The 18,087-nt window shown below is 40.5% G+C and overlaps 1 protein-coding gene across 4 annotated transcripts in view; it reads left to right on the top strand.

Moving 5' to 3' along the window:
* Plekhm3 (pleckstrin homology domain containing, family M, member 3) overlaps positions 1-18,087 on the top strand; it is a 168,893-nt gene that overhangs the window by 61,934 nt on the left and 88,872 nt on the right. For all 4 annotated transcript variants that reach the window (XR_001174852.1, XM_013011283.1, XM_013011294.1 and 1 more), the window contains exon 5: positions 10,733-10,926. Coding sequence is in view for 3 of the 4 variants with exons in the window: in XM_013011283.1 (XP_012866737.1) it covers positions 10,733-10,926 (194 nt within the window). In the remaining variant the exon portion in view is untranslated. The remainder of the gene's footprint in view (positions 1-10,732; positions 10,927-18,087) is intronic.

Here is an 18,087-nt window from a genome sequence, read left to right as displayed (position 1 = left end):
CTTCCTTCCTTCCTTCCTTCCTTCCTTCCCTTCCTTCCTTCCTTCCTTCCTTCCTTCCTTCCTTCCTTCCTTCCTTCCTTCCTCTCTCTCTCTCTCTCTCCCCCCCTCCCCCCCACTTCCTCCTCCCTCCCCTCTCTTTCTTTCTGTCATAGGGCTTGAACTCAGGGCCTAAGCACTGTCTCTGAGCTGTAGTGCCCTACCACTTTGAGCCACAGCACCGCTTCCAGATTTCTGGTGGTTAATTGGAGATAAGAGTCTCATGGACTTTACTGCCTGGGCTGGCTTCAAAGTGCAATCCTTAGATCTCAGCCTCCTGAGTAGTTAGGATTACAGTCATGAACTACCAGCTCTCAGCTAGTACCTATGATCTTGAAGTTATTAAATACCCATTTACCTTCCACTTCCCAGGAAAAATAGAATGATTAGGATGAACAGGATAATTTCTTCAGTCCACCTACAAACTTTGGTACAACCATACCCATCCTCACTGTTCTCCTTCCAGCCATAGAAGAGACATTGCTCCTCTCATAGAAGACTTCTTCCTTCTGCCTGGGTTCATGGTCCCAACTCTTCTCTTTTCTATTATGATTTTTCCAAATCTGGTTGATCCATGGCAGCTGCTTCTACTAGATTTATGTGGAACATGGTATTTGACTACTGGATCATATATACTCCGAATTCTTGTATCTTGGCTTTGTTCTCCTTTCAACTTTCTCAAGCACTTGTTTGGACTCTTTATTCTTTGCCTGCAACTCTAATCTTAGGGCTCCTTAGAATTTGTTCTCTGATTTTGTTTTCCCACTTTATCCTTTTATTAGGTCATCTCCCTCCCTCTGTGGCTTTTAAATGCTGGGATTTATACACTTGTAATTTTTTCTTAATATATATATATTATTGTAAAGATATTGTACAGAGGGGTTACAATTACATGAGCAAGGTAATAAGACCATTTCCTATCAAACATTGTTAAACCCTCCTTTGTTTTTCCCCTACCATTCCCCCACCCCCACCCCATCAAAGTTGTAAAGTTCTTTTTCAGTGTAGTGTCCTGTATATCTCATTGTTACAATGGGTCAACCTGTGTCCTTATTTCAGCATTTTGTTATTTCCCTTCCCCTCCCAAAATGTATATACCAGATGCAGGACACTGGAATCAAATACAGTGACAACAAGGATTGTACCATGGGGAAAAACATACAAAGAAATAAAAAAATCGCATAGTATATTATAAGTACATTAGAAAGAACAGCAACAAAGATAAAACCTCTTGTGTCCCTATCTTGGGGTTCATTTCGTTTATGCTGGTAATTTTTCTTTTCCATTCAGTTCTGGTTTTGCTATGGAAATCCAGGTATATAGTTTTAGTTATCCTATAGATATCTCTACTTTAGTTTCAACCTAGAAGACTTCAAGATGTGACCTGGGTGGCTGTATCATACAGCATTTCACAAGGTAGTAAAAGCTGGCAAATCCCAGAATCGCTATCTCCACTAGAGTGGTGTTCTAGGTTTCGGATTCATCTCCTGCCCACGAGTCAGATAGCATAATTCTGTCACCTGATGAATAGCCTCTGCTTCTGCCAAGACACATGACATCTGCTTGAGTAACCCTTCTATGCAAGTGCTTCATACAAAAACAGGCTCTATGACTGTTTTTGTGCCTTCTTGCTAATAGATGTTTGATACTTACTTTCAATGTGACAATATTACCTAGGAGCAAGCAGGTAGGGAAGAGAATTGTCATCTATCTAGAGTCAAATGAAAGTTGAAAATTGTGAGGAGCTCAATTGGCTTTTGTCCCTTCTCTACGCTTCCTCCTTTCCTCCCTTTTTCTTTTTCTTTTTTCTTTTCTTTTTTTTTTGGGGGGGGGTCCGGTCATGGGGCCTGAACTCTGGGCCTGGGCGCTGTCCCTCAGCTCTTCAGCTCAAGGCTAGTGCTCTACCACTTGAGCCACAGGCCACTTCCGGCCTTTTTCTTTTTGCTTATGTGGTGCTGAGGAATCAAACCCAGGGCCTCAGGCATACAAGGCAAGCACTCTACCACTGAGCCACCTTTCCAGCCCCCTTCCTCCCTTTTTCTATCCTTTCTTTTTTCCTTCCTTTCTTCCCCTTTCACCCTCCCTTCTTCCCTACTTCCCTTCTTTTCTTTTTCTTCCCTTCCTTCCTGTCTCCCTACTTTCTTTCCCTCCCTCCTTCCTTCCATCTTCTTTCCTTTCTCCCTTCTTCCTTTCTATTTTTTGATACAGAGTCTTGCTAACAGCTCAGATTGGCCTCAGATTCATAATCCTCCTGCCTCAGCCTCCAGATTCCTGGGATTACAGGTGTTTACCACACACCCAGCTGGCTTAGGTCTTTTTCTTTATGACAGGGGACCTTGGGCTTCTCTCTTCTACCCAATTATCATTCACATCTTCTCTGTCTTCAAGATGTTGGCAGTCTCAGAGTCTACCCCTGGGTGTGTGGCTTAATTGGTAGAGAGTTTGCCTAGCAAATAAGAGACCTTGGGTTCAGTCTTCAATACTGTAAGATGCCTCATCCTAGTTCTTCTTGGAACTAACCTTGCTTCCTACTGCAAGGAGAAAATTGCATTTATGAGATATGAATGTAAACATCTCAAAATCTGTCTATATCATACCTTTCCTTACTGCTTTTCCTCCTAATTTAGGAAAAAGAAGATCACTTTGTCCTGCTTAGCAATCATCCTGCCACCCAAGATCCAGAAGGTTTTATCTATCTGTGTAATCCCTGCTCATTCTTCCAGAGCCTGAGCTTCTCTTTTGCTCTCCATCCTCCATATTTGCTGCATTACTGATTCCCCTCTGGGCCACCAAAATGATAGGCATGGGTTTCAAGATTTACACTTTCTTAGGAGTTAATAACAGGAGCTTGGAGTTAAATGGACATTTGTCCAAAATATGTAGTAGCCTTTTATTAGGTGATTGATTAATTGGGGGAAGTTGCTCCAACTTCCTCTGGGTCTCAGTTTCCTAATCTGTAGAATGAGCTTAGACTGCTTGGGTTCAAGTCTTGGCTTTGTCACTTATTGATTATGCAACCTGGGGAGATTATTTAATCTCTTTATTTTAGGTTCCTCTAAAATGAGCCTAGTAATACATCATAGGATTACAGCTTGTTAAAGGGCTACAGCATGCAAAGCATTTAACAGGCCCCATGCATGCTAGCTAAGCATTTGTTCCCTTGGTAATGTATACATTTATCTGATAAAGAGTTGTGTGGGTTGGGATAATAGAAGCACTTAACCAATGACTGTGATAAGCACTGAGGTTATTATTTCCACCATTATCACATGTATATAATAGCTGGTTGCTGGTTTGTTTTCTCTGTTAAAGTGAGCTTCTTGAGTACAGAGAATGTGTCTTAGGACAGTTCATGACACAAAGGTAAGCAGAAATGTGTGAGTGAGTCAAAGAATGAAAGCTTTGACTTTCTCAGACTTACCAAAAGCCTCTCCTCATCCCATGCACATTGCCTACGTGTGTGCATCCCTGTAGTTACTTCTGCCCTCTCATGTCTTGCGGCTTGCTTTCAGTGTTGGAATTCACTCTCCTTCAAACCCCTTCTCCCTCTGCCCTCTCCCCCAGCCTCAGCACAACCATGAGGAGGGAGTCAGTCGTCCCCTACTGGTACTTCTTGCCCTTGATTCTCATCTCTTCCAGATGTTTGCTTTGGATGGGTGTTTTACCATTTTCTGGCCCTACTTTCTTCACCTTTATCATGGAGATGATAATGTAGCTACTTTGTTAGCTTGCTGTTAGCCCAGGTGAATGAATCACTGAAAGCAATTAGCACAGTGTTAGGCACATAAAAGCTCAGTTTAAGGCAGCTTAATCCTTGACTTGTCTGTGAGACTTTTTGTGATCTCTAGTCCCTGCATCCAGGTCAGCACCTCCTGGCTTCCTCTTGCCCTCAGCCATACCAGGAAATCCTAGAACATGGCTTAAACCTCATTTCCTCTCCTAATTCTTCTCTGAACTCTACCAGACAGCTCTCCTCTTCATCTTGGACTTCGAATTCTGAATAGGAAGTATAAATGTATTTGCTATGCATGTATTAAGTGGAATTGTACTTAGCAGGGAAAAAGGCTGGTTGAGTTTGCTTTAGGTTAGTATGCTTGGAGTGAGCATGAGCATAGATAACAGGTGAGTGCAGTGGTCCCAGCTGTGTGATCCATGAAAAAGGAGGCTAGTAGTAACTTCCCGAAGAATACACATTGGCTAGTGGAGCAAAAGCAGAAAAAGTAGCACTGACTGAGGAGATGAAAAAGGCAGGCATAACTTCTGAAGGCAGGAACAAGGAGGAGGATATCCAGGTCTGTTTTTAGTGAGCTCTGAAGGCTACAAAAACCATCTGTATACCAACATTGATACTTGTGATCCTCTTTAAAAATAGGCTGTGCTGTTGTGGTGGTCACTCAAGTAAACAGATTGCATTTTGAGAGAATAGATAGCTAATTGGACTATTTATTGGGTACATTCAATTCATCCATGCTGCGCATGAGAAAAAAATCTCCTGGTCAGACCACTCCTTCCCACGTTCTCAGTGGACCAGAGAAGATTTTAATGCAAGAACATAGCTGGCTGATTTTATCTGGATCATCTTTCACTGGTACTAAGTAACTTATTTCATTTATCCAGTATCTGTCTGTCTTTGCTCAGACATCAGGATTTAACTTAATGTTCTTAATTGTGAGGATCAATTTGGATCTATCAGTTTCTAAAACCAGACATTGTTCTGTTGGATATGCCTGCTGTCCTTAATAGCAAGTATGTGACTGGCTCAACTATCCATTTAAAAGAATGAAAAAATGGTTTCACAGAACAGAGTGAAATTCATCATCTTAAGCATTTCCTTGTCTGCTCTCTGGAGTATTAATAACCCTAATTATTTTTTAAAGCAGGATTTCAGTCATTTTCTGGTGTATATTCTCCAGATTGAATTGAGTTCCAAGATGAAGAAGCACCTCTCCTCAAATTCTGTAGCCATTCTCTAATGAAAGTCTCTTTGAAGGTAACTTTCCCTACCTGCTACTCAAAAACATCAGCCATAACAAAGAGGTAGTAAGGAACTCAAACAGCTTGATTCTTCTTTAAATAGGTCCCCAGGGTTGTACTTTTTCAAAATGTTTCTGTGTCCTAACTTGAATATTCACATTCCATCTATTTAGGGGTTTTCCGTGTTACATAAACCATTTCCTATCTCTACATCTTGAGAGACATTCAAGGCAAAGCTCTGTTGCCCTTGCAGAGCTGCAGAAAAGCTCGCTGATGGGAAGGCACTTACAAACTCATTTGAAAAGTTTGAGAACAAATTGTAATTAAATATCATGCCTCCTCCATTAGCTCCAGTTCTTGTTTTAATAGGACCAAGAAGTGGTATTGGAGACTGATTTTATGAAGACTTTATGATTTAAACAATGGAACTCTGAATAAATAGTGAAAGGGCATGTTATATATGCCAGAAGAAATACATGATCATTTTACTGTGGCAAACTTATGGTTGATATTTTTACTCCTCTCCCAATTTTTATTTTCCAGGTTTTCATTCATGGGATTCTGTTAGTCTTGTAATTTTATAAATTTTAATTGTCACACAATCTCTTTTAAAAACATATATTTAGAAATGAACCATTTTACTTTCTCAGAGTTATAGTTATAAATGTGAATAATTGTTTTGTGATAGATAAAGTCAGAGTTTAATGTGGTAAGAGAGGCTGGTTTCTCTTAAATCACTTGCAGTGCTTATATATACACTGCTACGCTTTTATTCTCTTCTCTTTTTAGACTATAATATTCTTTCACGAATTTCAAGATTGAGAAGGTGTCATAAAGCATGCATACAATAGATAATTATCCTCTCTCCCATTCATCTTCCCATAGGCAACCACATCACTTTCTCTTCTTCCAGGGCTGTCAAATATATTATATGTGAGTCTTTCATATAAAAAAGAGCAGAGGGGAGAGAGGAGTTGGGGGGGTAGAGAGGAAAGGGATGGTAGGGGAAATATAAAGGAGGGTATAACAATGTGCGATAGGAAATGGACTTATTACCTTGCTCATGCAACTGTAACCCCTTTGTACAGTATCTTTACAATAAAAAAAATATTAAAGAGCAATAATTGCTCAGAGGCTGGTGACTCACACCTGTAATCCTAGCTACTGAGGAGGCTGAGATCTGAGGATCGCAGTTTAAAGCCAGGCTGGGCAAGAAAGTCCTTGAGACTCTTTATCTCCAATAAACTACTCCGAAATGGCCCTAAGTGGAGCTGTGGCTCAGTGGCAGAGCACTGGCCTTGAGAGGAAAATCTCAGGAACAGCACCTAGGCCCTGAGTTCAAGCCCCATGCGGGGACAAATCTAGTGGAAGACTTCCAGACAATGTATTGCCTAATTGTATTATAAGTTAGCTTCATTTGCAGCCTATTGGCTTTCTGTTTGTGAGGAAGGATGGAGAAGGAGAAGGGACCATCTTTTTTAGAGTAATGTGCTGATAGATTTTGGTAGAGTCATTTGAAAACAAGTCTGCATTCTGGTTTTAGTTCTGCCCATGAAATAACCATAAATAAATCACTTGAGTTCTTTGCATTTAGAGCTGAGTGGGGTGGCACATGTATATAATCCCAACATTTGAGTAGTACAGGCAAGAATATTATAAGTTTGAGGTCAGGTTAGGGCTATATAGCAAGACCATCAAATTATTTATCTTCTCCTATTAAATATAGATAATGGGTCAATTCCGTGTTCCTCAAAGTGGATTTCATAAAGCAGTCACCTGTTCTGTACCTGTTTGTAGGGCTGTGGGAAGGCCATGGCCAGGATATCTTTGAGGATCTCCTGTAAGTGCTATGAAAGAAGAGAATGAAGATAGCAAAGGATACCCCTGTCTCCAGTTGGTTTTCCCTCCTGTTCCCCTGCAGAACAGTAAACAGCTGCCTGTTTGTAGTCAAATAGATTTGGGAAGTACCCGGTTTAAACAAGTTCTGTTTAGTCCGATGTGACAGTCCTTTTTTTTGTTTTTTGTTTTTTTTTTTGGTTGGTCGAGGGACAGCCGGGGCGCTGTCCCTCAGCTCTTCAGCTCAAAGCTAGCACTCTCCCACTTGAGCCACAGCACCACTTCTGGCTTTTTTTTTTCTTCTGATTATGTGGTGCTGAGGAATCGAACCCAGGGCCTCATGCATGCAAGGCAAGCACTCTACCACTGAGCCACCTTCCCAGCCCAGTGACAGAGTTTTAATCTGCCCAAATATTGTACTTTGAATCACCAAGAAAATAAAGCACTGTATGGCATCTCGTAACATCTTCTTTGTAGAACTAATATTCCTTTGAATATAGACTGGGAACTGTTAAAGCTATATTATCTCTGGTCTTGTTCTGCGATTGTTTTCTTGTGTCTTATTCTGAAACTTTTTCTCCCTCTAATAAAAAGTCCTCACTAGCACTACATCATCTCAAAATTGCTGTCTGTGGATACCCAGGGCTCTTTATTTGGCGGGGAGCATACAAGAACACATTCTCTCTCTGAATTGCACAGACCTGCACACTATCTAGGAACTTTGCTTTTAAAATGTAATTGTATGAAAATACAGTGGGGCACCAGTGACCTATAATAGCTACTCTGAAGGCTGAGACCTGAGGATCACCATTCAAAGCCAGCTTGGACAGGAAGGACTCTTATCTCCAAGTAACCATTGAAAAGCCAGAAGTGGAGCTTTTATGCAAGTGACAAAGCATCACCTTGAGCAAAAAAGTTAAGAAACAACATCCAGGCCCTCAGTTCAAGCCCCAATATCAGAACAAAACGAAAAGAAAGAAAGAAAACACGTTACACTCAGATTTGCAGTGACCATACTTGATGTTCAAATCATGTATTTGTTGATAAACATATATGTATAAATAGCAGGTTTAACTATTATTAGCTTGGAGTTAATTGAAAAGCATTTGTGTTGTTTTCTCCAACTTGTTGTGAATATTAGGTGGTGGGGAGACTTATTTCCACCTAGACTCCTTTCTTCTTGCCTCTTGAATCACAGACTACAGACAGGGATATGAAGACAGAATCAGTTCACAGCCAGCCACACAACCACCAGCACAGCATCTTGTTCCTTTGCCTCAATGATTCTATCTGAGAGCTAACAGTTGGAAGAGATTTGCTAACACAAATAATATGAACAGCACTATGAAATAGTAAATATTATTTAGTAAAATACTAACAGGCCAATGGGTTTGAAAAGTGAACCACTGACCCTATAAAAAGGATTCTGATGTGACTGTTACAAGAATATAGAAAAGAGAGCCAGTCCACGTCATTTTTTTTTAAAGATCTCCTTTGTCTGCACCTGACTCGTGAACTGAGTTGTTCTTCACATCAGAGACAGCACTCAGGCATTTCATGTTTTTCATGATTCAATTGGCAAGAAGTAGGACAGTAGCTCTTAGCTCTTAGTTGGAACTTATTTCACACTCACATATAGCTCATGTAATATTTATATTAATGAAAAAGAGTCCTGTAAATTTCATCACCTAAGAATATCATTGGCTTCCTTCCCTTAGTAACTGAGAAAAAAAATTATAATGGCTTTTTAATAAAAATTAAGTTTAAGAGTGAAACCTTTGGAAGTAGCACTGTGGCTCAAGTGGTAGAGCACTCACCTTGAGCTGAAGAGCACAGGGACAGCGCTCAAGCCCACAGTTCAAGCCCCACGACCGACCAAAAAAAAAATAGTAAAAATAAAAAAAAGAGTGAAACCTTTATGCCAGAATGGAGACTAAAGGGTCATTTCGAATTTTTTAAATATAAATGATCTGTTTTGAAAAAAAAAAGAGTATATCATGCCATATTTTGAATTCTTTCAAAAAAATTCCTCCACAGGTCTTAGTGGTTGGTTAATTCTAAAAAAATTAGGGCATGTGTTCAGCCTTATTTCCAAAAATGGCTAGACATGGCAAGGACTTGTTCACGGGGCCAGGCAGCAGCATTGAGGGCGGGCTCCACATGCTCACTGCTAGTTAATAACTTGCAAGGAGGCCTTTGCCTTATTGAAACAAGCTCTGTTTTTGTTTTCTGTCATTTCAGTTTATGAATACTGCTGTCAGTAGCTGCTTTCCATTTGTCTCCCAGCTTTTACTGTCTCTGTAAAAGATTCTTTTTGCTTTGGGGCTTAAGTACCACCTGAAGAGAGAAGCCTTTTAAGGCGCGGGAGACTGGCCAGTGCCCTTTGTCCTGTTCACCTACTAAAAGGTAGCATTGTTAACCTAATTCAGCAGGGCCCTGAGTCAGTGTAAACACTGCTCCACAGACCCAGAAAGACTAATTGAATTGTACAATACATCATTTTTTTTTAGCAACCATTTTAAGTGAATTGTACTTCATTTCCTAGAACACCTTTTTTTCTTCATTGAAGATAATTTAAATACAACAAATATTTAAACATGATAAATAAAATATTTAACTCAATTCTGTCTTTGCACACTGAACTATGAGGTACCTGAGGAGCCCTAATGCCTGGTACAATATCTAGCTTGTACCTATGCCTGTATGCCTCAACCCTTTGTACACTTCCTTAATAATAACAATTAAAAAATTAAAGGACGCCTTTTTTACATTCCTATAAGAAATATAAACTTTGATATGCATTATATGATGTAAGAAGATGATAATATTGAATTTTATGTGTGTGTATAAAAAATGGGTGTTTGTAATCAGTGTGCAGTAGCCATGTATCTAATACTGTCATGAATGTATGGAAAATTTTCATGGTTGTGCAGCCTTTTGTACTCCTCTCTCTCTTACCTACCTACAAGGGAATTTCTGCCTATCTCTCTAGACCCAGATCCATCATCACCTCATTTGCCAGGTTGTCCCTGCTTAGGAAAGCCTGTTTCTCCTTCCTTTAAGCTACCAATGAGTCTCATCTGTCACTGTGTAGCAGCTGACAAGCTGATGGAATTTTCTTAAAAAAATTTTTGTAATAGGGCGAGGAAGGTGGCTCAGTGGTAGAGCGCTTGCCTTGCATGCATGAGGCTCTGGGTTTGATTCCTCAGCACCACATAAGCAGGGGGAAAAAAGCCAGAAGTGAAGCTGTAGCTCAAGTGGTAGAGTGCTAGTCTTGAGCTGAAGAGCTGAGGGACAGGGCTCAGGCCCCACAACCAACCAAAAAAAAACAAAAACAAAAACAAAACTAAACAATGATGTAGTGAGTCCTTGAGGGTAGGAGCTATATCTTCTTTTTCTTCTTTCATAAGCACTTAGTCTAGAGTGTGAAACATATGAGTTTTCAGTTTTCTATTTTTTTTCTTTTTCTTTTTTCTTTCTTTTTGTCAGTCATAGGGCTTGAACTCTGGGCCTGAACACTGTCCCTGAGCTCTCCGGGGATGGTTACGTATATAACTAGGTAAAATATTTTTTTTTAAAACCCATAAAATTGACATTGGTGTTATGGGTTAGTATTGTTTGGTGTTGTTCTGTCACATACATGGGTTCATACAATCACTACCATGATCCAGATACACAGTTAGTGAATTCCTTCCAAGTTTGTCCATCTGAGTTTCTGGAAAAGACAAAGGAAAGCTAATATTTATATTTAGTTCAGCTATGGCTCTTTCATTTAGGTGTGTTCAGAAAATAATGTTACTTTGTTATTAAGCTGTGGTTCCTAGTTTGAACAGGTGTAGAAAGCTGGATGGTTCACCAGAAATGATTGCCAAGGCCTGTTTTGCAGGTGTCCAAGCAGGCCAAAGAGTTTCTGGAGTACGTGTATGAAGAGCCACTAATCGACATCCAACAAGAGAACCCCATGCTGTACCTCCATGCCGAGCCTTTGGCTGCAGTGGTGCGGCTCCGGCAGCGGCTGAAATCACTCCGAGCCTATTTGTTCAGCTGCCGGGCAGCAGTGGCAGAGGATCTGCGCCGCAGGTGAGAAAGACTTATAAATGTCAGAGGCTTCCAATTTATTTTTCCTTCCTGCTCTGGGAGGGTGGTTAGATGATCTCCAAGTCAGGCCTCTATAATTCTGGGATCTCCCTCCACCTCCACCACTGCCTCCCTCTGGACCCCCTCTTTAACTTTCTCCTCCAAAAGCCGCAATTTGGTTGAGCCAAGCAAAATGAAAATAATCTCTCAGTACAACTTACGGCTTTCAACCTAGAGATGGAGTGCAGAGGATATGAAAGCCATCTCTTTGCAACATGTTAATTTGAGATCATAATCCTGGGGATGTCTTTGTTGTTCACTTATGTAGTGTTTTATACTTTCTTGCTTCAATGTTCATTTATCACCAGTACAGAGAGTCTTTGAAATATATTACATAGCTTAAAATGCATCTTCAATGGGAAACAAACCTTCCTGCCCACTCAGAAACATGTAGCCAACTTGGTAAATGCTCTGGAATGAAAATGTGCTGGCCACAATTCTGCCCTCACCTTACAGTGGCTGTGGTACAGCCTGCTCTTCCCCAAGTAAATCAGCTCTGAGTTCATAGAAAACACAAGTCCAAACCAGGTTCAGATCCATAAAATAAAGCTGAAGTTCAACTGTGCTTGCTCTCATAAAATTCCTTCTTTTATGGTTAGATTTTATGAGCATTTAAATTCTCACCCTTGGCATATACAAACTAGCTTATACTTGAAATAATTGTTGATAGTGTGCATAAGTCCCTAAAAATACCTTTTGATTTTCTTTAATCCATTTTAATAGTAAAGATCAGCAGCATGCATTAGCCATGTTAAATGGATTTTTGGAAGTAAGCCTACCTGCATAGGAACCTTTTGGAAAGCATTAAAATGATAGAGTTTGCAATTTGAGATCTAATTAGATCCAAAGAAACTGACATAACCCCAGGCATCTGAAGACGGCATTTTTAAAGAACTAAATGTAGATAGTGAAGGAAGTATAATATCTAGACAAGGTCTCATAAAATAATCATGAAAAGGCAGCTTCCACAGAGTAAAATATTTCTCAGTGGTAGTCATTCTATTATCAATTTGTTTTTCAGAAAGCATCAGAAAGTGGCCAGGATTTATTCTTATAAAATCTAGGCAGATTTTAATTGTAAAAGTTCTAGGCTTACTGATTTTTTTTTGGTGAGAGAATTTTTTTAAGGTGAAAGAATTATTATTTCTCAAACTAATTTGCCAGCTAAATTAGGTACAAGATTTTTAGTTCAGAGTATGTTTGTTCTGTTATTTTCAGCACATTTTGGCTTTGCTCAGAGTTTGTTTTTCTTGTGCCTATACTTGTAAATGATATGGAACGCTACACATTGGAATCATATCAGATACCTTTCTGGTATAATGTTTTGCTTTGGTTAAAATATGCTAAATCAGGGTACACATTTAGAAATTAAATAGAAGGTCCTTTTCTCGTATGGATGAGTAAGAATCCCTACTCTCTTCCAACAGTCTGGTGGTTTACCACCCTATATTATGCCTTATGGCTAGACCACCAGGAAAGACATGGAAGTTTCAGAAAAAAGACACTCCCAAAGCTACAAGAACAGACACAATCATTTTTTCTTTTTCCTTCATTTTTCATCCTAGACTTGTTCGTGACCATTATATAAAGTAATACCTAGCATAAAGTATTGGATGGATAGTTGGAGAGAGGCAGGGAAATAAAGGAGAGAGAAAGATGTTGAGTATCACTGGAAATATGACTAGTAGCATTCTTGCCTGACTTGAGGAAGAAGACATCTTCAGTTTCTTCTTGTTGTGACTGCCCTATTTGTCACCCTCCAGAATAGTTTTGAATAAGCAAATGAAAGAAATAAGGATCAAATTGATTAAAAAGATGTGATCCATTCTGTTTCCGAAATAACTCTTAAATCATCTCCCATGTAGTATCCTTCTAAGTAATCTCATCTGATGCTACTTTTACTTCTCTGATCTAACCTGTACATCAAATAAATGATTGAAGTACAAAAACGGAATTCAAAAGTCTGCCTAAATATAGCCCAGTATGTTGACTCACTCTTTCAAAACTCTGTACTTCAAGTAAAAACTATTGTTCAGCTCTTACTGTAGTGCATTCTGTTGTGACAATTAAATGGATTTATATAGCCAAGGTATTTAAAATATTGCTTTACATAGTTAGCACTCAGTAAATACTACTACTCTCAATACTACTTATCCTAAACTGTACTTACAGCTCACTTCAAAAATCCTTGATAGGGGGCTGGGAAGGTGGCTCAATGGTAGAGCGCTTGCCTTGCATGCCTGAGGCCCTGTGTTTGATTCCTCAGCACCACATAAGCAAAAAGAAAAAAAAGTCAGAGTGGTGCTGTGGCTCAAGTGGTAGAGCGCTAGCCTTGAGCTGAAGAGCTGAGGGACAGTGCCCAGGCCCAGAGTTCAGGCCCCCAACCAGACCCCCCCCAAAAAAAAATCCTTGATAGGGGCTGGGAAGGTGGCTCAGTAGTAGAGCACTTGCCTTGCATGCATGAGGCCCTGGGCTCGATTCCTCAGCACCACATAAGCAAAAAGAAAAAACCCGGAAGTGGTGCTGTGGCTCAAGTGGTAGAGCGCTAGCTTTGAGCTGAAGAGCTGAGGGACAGTGCCCAGACCCAGATTTCAGGCCCTACGACAGGACCCCCCCCCAAAAAAAAAATCTTTGATAATATCTGATAAAATGTTCTAACTCAGCATGATGGCTCATACTTGTATTGTCTATACTCAGGAGGCAGAGGCAGGAGGATCGTGAGTTGGAGGCCAGCCCAGGCTATATAACAAGACCCTGTCTCAAAAAAATGCCACTTAAATATTGCAATATCTATGCGACCGTTTGCTTTAATAAATAATAATCTTTTAAAGAATTTTCCACTATCCTCTGATGTCCTCTCTCCTGGAATTAGTTCTGTTCTCCAGCTACTGTGGCGGGAGAACAGTGAGCAAAGGAGTTGGGGTGGGGGAGTCGCTGGGATGCAGTTGCTATATAATGTATATCTATGTGATTGTTTTATACAATGGATTGAGCCATCTCCCAGTGAGAGGCTAATTTCTATAGAACCTTAAAGGAGGCACATTGAGGTGTTTGGTCATTTGTTTGCTTTTAATTTTTGTGTCTTAGGTTCCCTATACTTAGAGACTGTTAATATATACTGGGGACTGGGAATAATGGCACATGCCTTTAATTCTAGTGCTTACGAGGCTCAAGTTGTGAGTTCAAAGATAGCCTAGGCTACATAGTTAGACCTATCTCAACCCTCCTCCTACCCTCAACCCCCCCCCAAAGGAATGTTTGGAATTAATTTATTTTCCAATGTACTAGTAATAAATTGCAGTCCTAAAGCCTTCTTTTTGTATGGGAGGTCAAATCTTTTTGACCTATGTTGAAATAAGCCTATTTAGTGGAATAATTAAAATATTTTTCTGAGGTGACAATACTTCCTGTAGCAGTCTATAGTTACTATCAACTCTGTCTTCTTCTGTATCTGTAGATGGTGACACACACAAAGGGAATTATTAACAGAGGCCATCTCATACCTGTTTCTTTCACTTCTGTATGGAAGAGGATCTTTAAAAGCGAAAAGAGCCAAAAATACCTTTAGAGATGAGAAGCTATCCAGTCCATATATAAAATTCCCTTTTGTTTCATCTTAGCAGGTAGCACCTAAAGTTGGGGAAGTAAGCCGTGTTCCTTATAGAGACTGAAGGAGGAGTTGATGGCCTGTGGGGGAACAGGAAAAAAAAAAAAAAGGCAAGAGAATTCAGTTCTTATCTAGTCGTAAAAGGCATTCTCTCCCTGCCTGGGTTTTGCCTCAGTATAAAAGTAGCCATTAATCTCTAGCAAGTAGGCCCAACATGCTGAAGCCCTGTCAGCACCATATAAACAGAATAAAGCAAACTGTTAATATTGCTGTCGCAAGAAAACTAAAAACAGACTGATTAATTGTATTGGCACTCGACTGCCAGGGAGCCAACTTTGGTCGTCACCTTATTAGGGAAGTCACAGGTTGCTTTTAGGCCTTTCATTATTACTATGACTGTCCAGTTTTCATCCTCCACTGTTTTTGTTATTATTGTTAAGTGGACGCCTTGTTCTTGAACCCATACTGCAAAACCTTGACTGGCAGGGGTGATTAGTTTAGAAAAAGTCAGTGTCCTCCATGAAGCCTAAAATGTTTACAGTGCTGACAGCTCACTGTTCCTGAGGACTCCCAGATGGTGACCCTGCCGAATTAGTTCAAGGCCTAGTTAACTTTTCATGAGAAGAATTATTTACCACATCCACACTTGAGGGTGCATGGAGAACTCTGGGAAATCTTGGCATTCTTGGCAGTGTCAAGCAAGACACATCCGGATCAGCAGCCATGAGGGAGGTGCTAAGAGTTGTTGGTAAGAGTTGCTCTATGCTCAGCATAAATAAGAGGTTGTGTATTTTCCTCAAGGCCAAATCTGGCTGATGGACATGTTTGTTTGGCCTTGTGGGCCTGGCCCCTACCAAGCTTAGAGATGATGAAATAGTTGCCAACATTTAAACAACCATGAGCTTTTATGCACACACAAAACAAAGCCTTCTGTTTTCTCTGGAGAAATGGGAAGCTTGGATTACCCAGGGCTTCCCTCATTCTGGAGCCGCCATTAGCCTTAAATATGGAGACTCACCGCTTTGTTATAACCTCTACTTTCCTGGCATCTCCCAAACTCAGTTGCTTGGCACGTAATACATGGCTGCCCTGGTTTTTAATCCCAGCCCATTTGTTTATCTATGGTGGTACCAGAGCCAATAAGCCTTTGATGTTTTAACCCTAGATACATGTAATTCAATAAGAATAGTACATCTAGGCACTGAAGTCATAGTTTTTATTTCAGATGGGAGGGCTGTGCCAAAAGATGGCAAAAATCTTAGATTTGTTTCTCTGAAAAGACAAACATGAAGAAGCTTACAGAACTAGATGAAATGATAGCAGGCCAACTTTGAAGTTCCTTGGAAGATGGGACTAGGCTATTTCAACATGTACCACCAGCATTTGAGAGACTAGGGCAACATCCTACTAAATAAAAGTGATCCCTGGTCACCACAGCAAAAAATTACAGCTGAGTTACCAAGTCCAAGAAGAGGAGTAAAATGGGCGACAGTGGAGGTGGTTTATTGTAGTCCCTACAGCTAGACTTTCCCAAGCTCAGAGCTTACCTCCAACAGCTTTCAAATCTGTTATCTCCCCTGCAAATAGAAGTAACTTTCCCACTTCATGGAGCAAGTATACATAGCATGTACATACTCACTTATGTTAGTAGCCATAGTTTTTATTTTAAGTATTGAAATTCAAGAGGAATCAGGAGGTGAGTAGGTGGGAAGAAGTAAAAAGAAGGTAAAAAGTTGACCAGAGGCATCAAAGAGCCTGGGACTTAGGGCTGTGCCTGGACTTTCTTTGTAGCATGTGCAGCATTCTACAGATGTGGACTCTGATCCTCCAGTGGTGATACAGGCATTCCTTGAAATCCTTAGAAAAAGTTTCCATTTCCCCTTTGCCCTCACTACTTACCTGACCTCTTGCAATCTTGACTGTGGATTACACTCTTCACTGACACTATGACTTCCTCAGGCCCCTGTTTCCTTTACGCTGTTGGCCCTCCTTTTCCTGGGCATCTCTTGCTTTTGCCCTTTTTTGCACTGCAGCCTCTCTGGGCCTTCCCCTTCTCTGCACACTTGCTGCTCTCATATCTCTCTCTAACCCCCTAACACTCGAATGACATTCCTGCATTCCAGAATTCCAACATTCAGCTTCCATTCTGCATGCTCCTTCAGCCCAGATAGGCACCAGTGTAGCCACTTCATGCATGTTAAAAGACATCATCTGCAGGGAGAGTCACGAACCCTCTGTGAGTCTACCTTGGCTAGAAAGAGATCATCACAAAGTTGTTATCTCTAGCTGCCTACTGGACATATCCTTTGAAGTGTTGAACAAAAGTCATTGTTTTTCTCTGAAAAAGATATTCACAGTTAATCTCAGTTAATCATCACATCATTCTCTTTGTTTTTCATAGTTTGAACCTTGACATTGTCCAATAGCTTTGGTTAAAGGATTACTAAGAGCAATTCACATCTTCCCTTAATCTTCATTCATGCTGTCCTCACCCCAGTTTGTATTCTTAACACTTTCTTTCTGTGATTTCCTACCTGGGAATCTTACCTCCCATGGCTCCCCGCTTCAGCCCATCTGAAAGCCAGACTAACATAAATGGGTTTCATAAGGACAGTGGTCATTTTAGCTACCTGCAAGCATAGATGGTAACACTGGAGGGTGTCTCAGACCTGACTCTGACTTTATCTTTACACGGTACCTTTGTATGGACACTTCACCGCCCAGAATCTTCTACTGTATCCCAAAGTACGGTGGGCCATAGCCACCCCACCCCAACCCAAGTGACATACTCATTTGGGTTTTTTATTTGATGCTTCTCCTCTGCTTGACTAGGCCACTCTTGTTTTTAAGTATTGCCTCTTCCCCACCAGTCCTCAGTGCCTGGTCTCTTCTGTGGTCTCTTCCAGCAATGACCATTTGAACTACCCATTTGACAGCTGTTCAAGTCATTTGCATCTCCTCCTGTATATGTCCTTTCTTGCTGGTTTTCTTTCATTTTTCTTTTTTTTGGTCTGAGGTAGGGAATCAAACTCAGTACCAGATGCTTTTGCTCATTGGCTAGTGCTATGCCAACTGAGCCACCCCTCCATTCTTGGGAAGATCCTTAGGCAAAGATTACTTAGACTTCCTAATAGCCTAAAGTAGAAGACCATACATACATGCTACAAAACTTATTAATAATTATGTTAAAAATTGTATTTGTACAGTGGTTAGTGGAAGATAATTATTGTTTTTATCAATTAAAAGGAACGTTCCTAGAAATACACCGTTTATTCTTTCTTGCAACTCTTAATAGGTAGATAGGGCAGGTAATACTTCAAAAGACAAGAAAGAATTTTGACCGTGAGATGGTCGGTGTCTTGTCCAAGGTGACAAGGCTGGTAAGCAGCAGAATCCATCTGAAGCCAGGTTTAATAATGCTTACATCGCTGCTGCTTCCCCAGTCCACCTGCTGTTGGTGATTTCAGAGAAGGACCACTGTAAATCCTGAATCCTTG

This window comes from Dipodomys ordii, unplaced genomic scaffold (genome assembly GCF_000151885.1).
Source record: "Dipodomys ordii isolate 6190 unplaced genomic scaffold, Dord_2.0 Scaffold1, whole genome shotgun sequence".
Lineage (NCBI taxonomy): Eukaryota > Metazoa > Chordata > Mammalia > Rodentia > Heteromyidae > Dipodomys > Dipodomys ordii.
This window is presented reverse-complemented; position numbering and strand designations above follow the sequence as displayed.